Source organism: Candoia aspera, chromosome 4 (assembly GCF_035149785.1).
Source record: "Candoia aspera isolate rCanAsp1 chromosome 4, rCanAsp1.hap2, whole genome shotgun sequence".
NCBI lineage: Eukaryota > Metazoa > Chordata > Lepidosauria > Squamata > Boidae > Candoia > Candoia aspera.
In genome coordinates, this window is record NC_086156.1 from 69,999,470 (window position 1) to 70,010,724 (window position 11,255).

Below are 11,255 nucleotides of genomic sequence, written 5' to 3' on the forward strand. Positions count from 1 at the left end.
CAAGACAAGATCTAGAAACCTCTGTTAGAACTGCCTGAAAACTGATCAGATCTGCACAATAAAACCCACAGATCACTGCAAATAACTGGCTGAAAAGTTTAGCTGATACTGGTGTAGTTGTCCACAATATAGCATTACTTATACTATAGTGATCTGTATGGGAGAGTTGTCAGAAAGAAACCTGACAAGAAGGGTGAAGCATTTGAAGAAAATAACACCTTGTAACTTTGGCTCTCTTGTACTTTGTGTTTGTATGGCAGCCAGTGGCAAAGGGACCTTTGTGTGGTGACAGAAAAAATAGATTCAACTGAACACCAGCATATTCTAGAAGCTGATGTTCCAGAGACTGTAAATAAATGGAAATACTTACAGGAAAGAAAGAAAAAGATTTTGAAATGGCCTTCATAGTTCCCAGAGTTGAATATCAGTGAAAATCTGTGGGAAGATATCAGACATGCAGTATATATGAGACCTGCAGCTATTTCTGAACTAGAAAAGTTTTGCAAAGGAAAGTGGGAAAAAATCCAAAAGCAAACCATAGAAGGACTCTGTAGGTGGTTATAGGAAATTTTTGGAACTGTTATTTCTGCCAAAGAAAGTGGTACAAAATATTGACTAAAAGGGTATCCAAGCTTCTGCAAATTTTGTTTGACAGCACCAACTTGGTTAAAATTAGTAGAAACATAGGAGGCCAGATTCCTCAGGATCTATAATTATATTGATAATATTGTTGTGACAAAGCATAATATTATATTTTAATAATTAATATTATATTTTTAAATGGCAACCAAATTAGCAATAAACAGTCACTAATAGCCATGGAAACATGGGTTTTCCTTTAGAGGTATTGGAGGGTTTGACAATCTGGCATGTTTTCACAGTGCAAAGCTTGCTCACCACAGTAGTCGTCAATTGGTCCTCAGAGAAGACCCCTTCTACCTCCTAGCTATCCAATTCAAATACAAATTATCTGAAGTTGTGCTGTTAAACACATGCATTACCACCATACTCCTCCCCCTGTTTTTCCTCCGACATCTGGGTGCAATTAGAAAAACCAGTCATAGAGATAAACATAAAACATCCCAAAGCCATTGTGATCCTACAAATGACCCACCCTGGTGTTCCAGAGACTCTAAAAGGAATATGGCAGGCTCCAAACTGATCTCCTTGACATACGTATGCAATCTTCACATCCTAGGAGGCAAAGGCAGTTGCTTTATATAACCCTTTACCTTCCATGCTGGGAATGGTCCTGGATTATATATGCGTCTCAACAGACAAAACCAACTTATTCTCAGACATTCAAGTTTATGCGAGGGAGGACAGTGATCATCAATTGATCGCAGTTAAATTTTATGGCAGTTCTGATCTAAGACCATCCACAACACATGACAAGAGGCTATTTGCTAACTTTGAAGTGAGGCAAGCCAGGAGGTTCAAATGGTCTAAGGTGGATACTAAGGCAATTTCTAATTTTATGAACTCTGAGAGGGCCCAGTCCTGGGTGAAAATGGTTGCTACATCTACTCAAGACCCAAACAGAATTTTTACTGGATATGCCAATTTGTGTAGCACGTTAAGAAACTTCTTAATACACAAAATGCCAGTTAGGAACCAACAGCCCATAAGATCTAACTGGTTCAAACTTGATTGCTCTGGCTCAAGAAAGACCCTAAGACCAGCTATGCGTTTGGTTCAGAGAAACCCCACATCAAATAATCATGCCAAGATGCTAAAGCTCAGACGCAATTATAAGAAACTAATAGCCATCAAGAAGGCTCAATACACAGCTACGGTTTGGTCTGGGCTAGAAGAGTCTGCAAAAGGGTCTAACTCGGTTATATTTTGGAATATCGTATCTGGCATGCTGAAGGAGCGTAAGCTCCTACTTGATATCCCCATTTCAGCTTCAGTCTGTGAGGATTTTTATACCATCCTATTTGCCAATTCTAAGCAGGACCAACCGGGAAAGATGACTACTGAGCTGACCCTTGATAATCTTCCTCCTTGGCCACCAGTGTCAGTGACAGAAATTAAACACATTATTCAGTCACTGAAATCCAGTAAGGCACCTGGCGAAGACTTCCTACCACCAGAACTTTTCAGGACACACATTGACTGGTGGGCTCCACTGCTGGCAGGACTTTTTACATGCATAGACAACACTGGGCATATTCCAGCCGGGTGGGAACTCTCCATCATAGTTCCCATACACAAAAATGGAGACAAGGAAGACCCTAGAAACTACAGACCCATAAGCCTCATTGATATAACAGCTAAGATGTATGAAAAACATCTCTTGAGAAAAATAGAGGATTGGACAATTGAGAAAAATATACTAGTGGAAGAACAGGCTGGGTTTAGACATGGGCACTCCACAATAGATAATTGCTTCGTTTTACACCATCTTATCACTAAATATACAACTGATGGAAAACACTTGTTTACATCTTTTATAGATCTTAGCATGGCATTTGACTCCATAAATAGAGATATCTTACAGAAGAAGCTGGCCAAACTAAACATGGAACCCAGACTTTTATACTTGATAAAGGCCTTCTATACAAATACATGGCTGAAAGTCTGTACTGGAGTCAATGGCTCTCTTACACAGAGCATACCCACCCATAAAGGTGTCAGACAAGGATGTATTTTGGCCCCAATGTTGTTTAATGTCTATGTTAATGACATCCCAGGATTCCTCTGTTCTACGGACATTCACATGCCAAAGATCCTTAACAGACATATCAATATCCTCTTGTATGCAGATGACATGGTTTTGATGGCACATTCCCAAGTAGGCCTGAGAAGACTGATGGGGAAATTTGGTGCTTACTGTGCCTCAAACTTTTTGAATATTAACAAGTCCAAATCCAAAGTGGTGGTTTTTGGGAAAAGATGGGCCAAATACAATTGGCACTTGGATGGGGAGCCTGTAAAACAAATAGACTCTTTTTCATATCTAGGGGTGGTTTTTACAGACACAGGGCCTTGGGTTAATCATTACAAGCAAAGTTCTGCAAAGGCCACAGCAAGTTCTAAAACACTAATCAAACTACTTAGCTACAACCACCCTTGCTCTCTGCTCTCCATTCTGAAGGTCCACAAGGCAAAAGTTGTACCCGTACTAACATATGGAGCCGAATTGTGGGGCCTATCAAAGGCCTCCTTACTTGAACAAAATCAAGCACGCTTTTTAAGAACCATTCTGGGGACTGACAGGAATACACCCACAGCAGCAGTAAGAGCTGAAACAGGCATCCATTCCATTTACAGTCTATCAGTAATCAAAGTCTTCAACTACTGGTGGAGGATTCTCCCATTCCCAGTTCATCAGATGGAACCTGATAGACTACCAAAAATGTGCCTTGGAAGAACAGATGGGCGCACCTCAACCCACCACATGGATCAATCAACTTCTCCAAACTATTGCATACTTTGGCTTTTCACCACAATATTTACTTTCAGCCGGAGATCAAGCCAAGGCAATATTCAAACCAAGAGTTTTGGATGTCAACGCCCAAACCAATACCTAGTCACTTGCAAACATTAGGTCGTTGAAGTGGCTGGCTAAGAATAAAATGTCCTTTCAAACAGAAAAATACCTGACAATGGGTCTGACTCAATACCATAGGATAGCTCTTACTAGAGCAAGATTTGAGCAGCTAGAGTCTATGGTCAAATACGGACAATTCCACCAAGTGCCTTACCTTAAGAGAACGTGTGTTTGTGGAGCATCTGAAATAGAAGACATTGTGCATGTCTTATTTAAATGCCAACTATATGCCCCAGCAAGGATTCAGTACCTCCAGACACTACTTGACAGAACCACATATCGGGACTGTAACAAACGACTATGTTACTTCCTTCAGGGCACAAATACATATGTGGTCAATAGAACTGTTAATTTTATAGATAGGGCTGTCCAATTGAGAACACAATTTATAGAACACATTGGGGTGGCATGTAAAGGTGATGAATTCATCTAAATACATATTGTTTTTGTATTTTATTACTTGTTTTATTATATCTTACACTTTTATCTTACTCTTTTATCTCTTTTTTACCCTACTGTATTTTATCATATTTTATCTCACCTTAGTATATTTTATCTTACCTTATTGCATTTTATCTGTTTTATGGTACTATATTTTATTGTGGCTGATGCCCAACTTTTTGATATGGTCAACTGACTAATCAATAAAGTTATGTTACTATTACTATAGTTGTCAATGTAATTAGCTGATTTCTAATTTGGTCATCTTTCCTGGAATGTAATGATATTCCTGGTGAAGTTACTCTACTAGCATAATCTCTCTTCTTCTTCTCTGATACTATTTAAAAATATTTTTTGTTGTTTTAAACAAAAGATAGGTGAAAGCAAAACATCTAGATTTTTTCTTTGTATATTCTTAAGAAAATCCAGTTTTTGTAAAATTGGTGACATTACCCTTATTTTTTTGTATTAATCGCAATTCAGAGGCAAAGGGGAGGATTAAGCAAAAAGATTCACCTAGCAGAAGGTTCTGAATGGATTTAAAAGCACCAATGATACTGTCTGCTTTTGCATTAGTGAAACTGAATCCGATTCAAGTATGTTTCTCTGCAGGTTGATTATGAGAGTGAAGATGATAATGAAATGGGTGATGATGACGACATTCCAGATCAGGAAGAGGCTGCACTAGACGGAAAAAATCCTGAGGCACTGGAAACTCAGGATGATCTTTATGCTTCCTCCTCTAGTCAAAGGGCTCGAAGCAAGAGAAAGGAGTGGAATGAAATGGCACAGCATAGAATTAATGCTGTACTGGAAGGCCATGATGCCATAGAAAAATATGCATATGACATTGATTATGAACTGTGGTGTGAGGTAAAGTTATTGAAATAGAGAAGAGGAAGAGTGTTGGGTTCCAGAACTGGTGTGTCTAAATTATCAGAGCATAGCTCAAAATTTGCTGTAGACAGCTAGTTTAATATTTTTGACTCATGTTATCACCAAGACCAAAAAATGACCTGTAATAATAAAACAACATATGGGATCCATGCAATATAGTGGTTAGGGTGTTGGATTAGGACCAGAAACATCTGACTTAAATCCCCATTCACCTGCCTTTGGGCCAGTGACCCTTCTCTCGGGGTAATCTCTGCAGGGTTACTATAAAAATACTATTGTGTGGATGGGTGAGGAGGATACACTGTCTTGAACTCCTTGGATGAAAGTTAGAATAGGAATATCTTTTTTAAAAATGTACTGTTTTTTTTTTAAAAAGAACAGAATGACAAAATGGAAAAGCATGAAGAGATAAATCTAGCTATATATATATATATATATATACATGTCAGCAAAAGAGTCATTGTGCAACAATAGCAATTTGGGGGGTGGGGGTGCCTTCAACTCAGTTTTGACTCCTGGTGACAAGTCCCTGCAGTTTTCTTGGCAAGATTTTGGAAGTGGTTTGCCATATGCTGGCTGGGGAATTCTGGGAGTTGAAGTCCACACATCTTCCAGTCGCCAAGGTTGAGAAACACTGCCTTAGAGGGAACATAGATTGTATCTCAAGTGCGGGGATTTCACTATTTTAGTCTTTGGTCTAAGGAGCTCAGCCCTGGTTTTCATGTGCATGTCTCATGCCTTTTTCCTGATGCTGCAAACATTACCAGTTTGCAATTCTACTTGCTTTATGCAATACAGCACCTGCATAACAAGTACTATCACTTGACAATGGGGCAAAATAGTGGTGAAATGTCCATATATATCAGCAAATGCTTATTTTAGTAAATTTGATCCAAAGGAAAAAAAGCCAGAAGACTTGTGAGCCAAAGGAATTGCTCATTATATGCTAGGGTTTCTCAAATCACTTTAAGAAGGGGTTGTTGTCATGGTTGTTGTCATAGGTGATTGAACAGCTTTTTTACAATGGGTGGAAGGCTTTTCATTAATCAGTACAGCATTAAATTGTCTTGTAGGTTTCCCTAAAGCTTCCTCTGACAAAGGAGTACTTTGATCTCGCATCACTTGTGACATCTGTGGCAAACAGCACTGTCATCCAGGAGACAAAGGGAATAACACGGTGTCTCTTAAATGAAACCAGCAACAAGAATGGAGAGGTGGTGCTCACTTTACAAACAGAAGGGATAAATCTTCCAGAGCTCTTCCGCTATTCTGATGTATGTAATGAGGAAGCTTTCTGTGTTTTCCATAGTGTCACAGAAAGGAAAAATTACTGGGGAAACCCACCATGCATGAGTGTTACTGCTATTCTACATCTCAACCATGCAGTGTTTTTTTCCCCACATATTTAAGATACTTGGCATTTATCCATAACTTCTGTTACACTGATATTGATAGTAATTTTGACTGATTCCACTGAAAAAGAACTTTTTCAGTGAAATCAATCAAAATTGCTATCAGTATCAATATAATAGAAGTTATGGATAAATGCTAGGTATCTTAAACTTTGCTAAAATTTTTGCTTTTGGCTTTGAATGGAGCTGTAACTCTGGAACAAAATTGCCTGTATATTTTGAGCTTTGATTTCAGAACTGTAAACTGGTTACAAATGGGAGATTTTGGTCTCTTTGTAATCGGAGATAGAGTCAGTGCAGGGGAGAATACTGGTTTACAAAAGAGAGGCCAATATACATTAAATACATTTTCTGTTTTCTTCTGTCTAAAATTACAATTACTTTCCATGTATTTTTGTTATGCACAATTAATGTTTATTAAAGAAAAGGGTGAATTTAAGCAAATAGTTTGCACAGGTTTCTGGGAATGACTATGTAATTGAGGGATGTTATGAAGTCTTCATTTTCACTTTTATTGAGTAATTGAACTAAAGTTGCTGATAAAGAAATATGTTTGTGCAATTAGGAGCAAGAGAAGAAGAAAAATATTACATGGTTTTTAGGAGTCTGTTCTAGAACTTTGCAGTCTTAGTTACAGAAAAGTTATCTTTGTCTAGTTGCATATTATGCTCCCTCAGCTATATTTTTGTTTGCTAATGTTCAATTCTTTCTTTCCCTAGCTGTTCATAAACATAGTTACTCAGGGTGGATGATCTCCACTTTGCTTCACTATGACCTTCCACACTTGTCATCTTTGTCTCTTTTAGATTTTTGATATGAAAAAGCTTTATTGCAATGACATTCATGCAATGGCAAACACCTATGGGATTGAAGCTGCTTTGAAAATTCTTGAAAGAGAGATCAAAGATGTGTTTGCTGCATATGGTACATCAATTTATATAATATCAGTTGAATCTAATAGCATATATAAAGCAGTGTCTACTATTGCAGGCTTGAAAGCAACTCATTCTGCCTATACTAGCAGTTCTTAAATTTTTCTTTTATTTGGGCATTACATCACTATCAAAAGATTTGAGGAATGCCATGTTTTGTAGTAACTTCAAAATCTTTTGTAATAATTCACAGACCATAAATTGGGAACCGCTGAACTATACCAAGCTTCTCATATATTTTGCTATACAGAGAATGTTTTTATAGCACATGTGATAAAGCTACAATCTTTTGCCATATAGTTATATCTTTCAGTAATATTCAGTATAGTGACATAATGAATTGCATCTATTATCAGAAAATATACTGATCAAAAGACAGTGCATTACAAAGAATCTAGAAACCTCTCAATTGTCCGTGTCTCCCCCCCACTTACATCTAGGATGTTGTACAGAACAGATGGCCCAAGTAGAGCTTAGCACTGTAGCCTTCATTCTATTGTCTTATAGTTGCCCCTTAGAACAGCTGAACCGATTAAACCCTTTTAGGTTTATGTCATCCAGTCAGCAGTGGGAACCTTACAATGTTGGTATTTGTTAGAGCGACTTTAAGGTAGATATGGAAGATGGGTTTATTGAGGTATCTTGTATATTTCTTTATAAGCCCCTTTTAGGAGACATTGATACTACTTTTCTAATGACAGGAATTGTGGTTGATCCTCGGCATCTCTCCTTGGTGTCAGACTACATGTGCTTTGAAGGTGTTTACAAACCTTTGAATCGGTATGGAATGCAATCCAGTTCATCCCCCTTGCAACAAATGACTTTTGAGACAAGCTACAAGTTTTTGAAAGAAGCAACTATGTTGGGTAAATACCTTCCAATTATTGTGAAAATTGTATTTTACATAGTAGGATAAATCTTTAATTATTAGTAACCCAGATATACTGATGGAAGTTTATTTTTCCATATTTATTTTTGCTTCATAAAAGCATCCAGTTCCAAGCATCCACAATTGCATAAATTAACAGTGTATGCATACTGGGTAGTTCTTAAAATGAAATAGTGATGGAAGTTTCACATAAAGGTAGTCCTTAGTTAACGACTATTTGTTCAGCAACTGTTCTAAGTTACGATGGCACTGAACGAGGAGACTTATGGCTGGTCCTCATAGTTGCAGCCATTGCAGCATCCCTGCAGTCACATGATCATGATTCAGGTGTTTGTCAACTGGCTCACAGTTACAATGACACAGCGTCCTGTGGTGATGTGATTGCCATTTGCAACCTTCATGGCCAGCTTCCAAAAAGCAGAGTCAATGGGGAAGCCAGCAGGAGGTTGCAAATGACAATCATGTGACATCCCGCCTAACAACTAACTGCAGCCAGAATTGCCATTGTAAATCAGTGTGGTCATGTGATGTCGCATTTTATGACTGTGTTGCTTAGCAACAGAGTTCCCAGTCCCAATTACCATCATTAACTGAGGACTACCTGTAGTCACTTTTCTTGAAGAGGGGCGTACCTACTGAAAACACTGGTATGCAAAACAGAGTCTTGGGAAGGGAGAGAGTCTGCATGTTCTGGAGTCACATGTTCTTCAGATCCAGAAATCATGATTGAGGGTGGGCTCCACTCCACATCGCTGCCAGAGTGGCCTGTCATTCTGTAGAATAGCTAGCAGTACACAGCTCCGCTCATATTAAAGTTATTGCCAGAAGCCAAATGCTGCCATCTGCTATGACTCTTTATTGGATGCAGGGGCATTATGTGTTAGTGAGGAGGTGCCAAGGCCCACATAACATACACCATGGCAACATTAATTCCCACGGCCAGTGGATTATGATGAAGTATTATTCAAGTCTCAATAATAAATTTGTTCGAGAGCCATACTGGTGCAGTGGCTAAGGTGCTATAATAGAAACCAGGAGACCATGAGTTCTAGTCCTTCCTTAGGCATGAAAGCCAGTTGGGTGACTTTGGACCAGTCAGCCCAGCTGACCTCACAGGGTTTGTGTTCTGGGAAAGCATTAAGTATGTACACTGTCTTGAATTGACTAAAAAGAAAGATGGGATAGAAACGAAAGAAGTTCCAAGTATTGAATCCTTGTTCAAGATGGAATAATAGCTGGTTTCACAAGAAAAGAAAAAGTTCTGTATATAGTCAAAAGCTTCACGTGGCCAGCTGTGGTCATTATGAAAGCAGGGTACATAGGGACAGCTAAACATCTGAAAATACTCTTCAACAAGTCATCTTTTAAGAAGTGTTTGGTGGTGGAGATATCAAGATAAAACTTTTCATTCTGTAAGACTGATGTGAAATTGTGCACATGACAGTACATTCAAAAATACCCTTGAAGTAGGTATGAATATAACCCCCTTTCAAAATATGCTCTTTGCAGAAATGAGAGACTTTATATACCGAAATATAATTCTGATTTCTTTTGTTCTAGGGTCCCATGATGAACTTCAGTCTCCTTCTGCTTGCCTAGTGGTAGGAAAAGTTGTCAAGGGAGGAACTGGCTTGTTTGATCTTAAGCAACCTCTAAAATAGATGTGTTTTTACTAGAGACCTTTAATTTGATTTTATTACAAAAAATAAATCTGCTGCTATGAGTTTTATATTTTATTTTTTTAATGTTTGCTGACTGGAAGTACCATCAATTAACCATTTTAATTTAATAATTACCTGCACCTTTGAATCTTCAGGGATTATATTTAACAATAAACATCATGCTATGTTCATCCTTTAATTTTGGCAAGTGAGTTCATTGAACGATCTATGTAGTTCAGTTTTGAAATACTTCCTAGATCATCTGGTATAAAAGCATCTTCATGATGGCAGCTTCTCTTAACATGCTCACCAAATCTTAAATGAAATGATAGTGTAAACAGAATATATACCTAAATGTCTCAAAACTATTGCTGATTCCCCAAAGTTTAAAGGAAAATCAGATTAAGAGTTCTTGACAAGTTTTTGCCTTTTTTTTTCCTTTGCTCCTTGTAAATTAGAGGTACATGAAAAAGATTAGCTCTCCATTACTTAAATTGCATTAGCACATGCATCTGTTGCTGGCTGTGGCTGCCTTAGGCAGGATCCTAAAGAATGAGTAACAGTTGCCAGATGAATGCAATATACAGAGGTTTATTGATAAATCTGGTATATTCATCTGCCGAAGCCAGGTAAGAGACAAAACAAGCTTCTGTATAAGCCAACATTCTGGTTCACATGGAGGATAAGTAGGAAAGTGTCTGGAACCCTGCAGCAGTGCAGTGGACTTGCAGGAACTCCCCCTCCAGTACCATTTGTCCTTTGGCTAATGGAGAGAAGGTAAAGGTTTTGGTTTTTTTTAATTGACTCCACTAGGAATACTGACCCCCTGAGGTAGACATTCCTTTGTTACCTGCACCTCTTTCCATCACAGCAAGCGTTGTAAGAACAGGGATTAGCATTTGAGAAGGGTGGAGGAGAGAGGGAGTGAGCAGGGCAGGAGGAGCCCCTTCCCCGCCCATTCCCCAGCAGCGGGAGCCCTCCCCTCGCCTCATGAGAGCAATAACTGTGCAAGACTCGTTTTCGAGGTGCAGCAAAAAGACCTCTGTGGGAGCGGCAGTTTCCCCCTTTCCTTTGGACAGGAGAAAAGCATATTGCCAGGCGGGATGGTAGAGAAGAGCCCTGTTAACACCTAACGGTGGCTTTTCAAATACAGTAGTACAAAACTCCATTTTGGCCAGGCGCTGCGCAAATTTCGTGGCTTAACCTTTGCCTCATTTTACAAAGTTTGCTTCTTCCTACTCTCTCGTTTATTAACATCTTGCCTGGCGAAGAGTTATATACATCAGTATTTTTCACGCTGAATATATCAGCACAGGGCAGATCAATTGTTCAAAATATGCAAGAATGAACTGAAAATATTCCCCGTAAGAAACAGACGAAATCTTATTTTTCTTGCTTCCTTTCTGTCGCTTGACAGAATCCTTAGAAGCTAAGACGTAACTCCCTGTTTTCTGAAGATTTCCCAGA

At 38.6% G+C, this 11,255-nt stretch overlaps 1 protein-coding gene across 1 annotated transcript in view; it reads left to right on the top strand.

The window, feature by feature from the left end:
* The window catches only part of POLR1A (RNA polymerase I subunit A), a 46,134-nt gene extending 36,278 nt beyond the window's left edge, over nucleotides 1-9,856 (top strand). Inside the window, exons 30-34 of the mRNA XM_063300409.1 lie at nucleotides 4,610-4,870; nucleotides 5,968-6,168; nucleotides 7,113-7,230; nucleotides 7,940-8,104; nucleotides 9,688-9,856. Coding sequence (XP_063156479.1) covers nucleotides 4,610-4,870; nucleotides 5,968-6,168; nucleotides 7,113-7,230; nucleotides 7,940-8,104; nucleotides 9,688-9,788 — 846 coding nt within the window. The 3' untranslated portion in view covers nucleotides 9,789-9,856. The remainder of the gene's footprint in view (nucleotides 1-4,609; nucleotides 4,871-5,967; nucleotides 6,169-7,112; nucleotides 7,231-7,939; nucleotides 8,105-9,687) is intronic.
* Nucleotides 9,857-11,255: the final 1,399 nt, after the last annotated feature.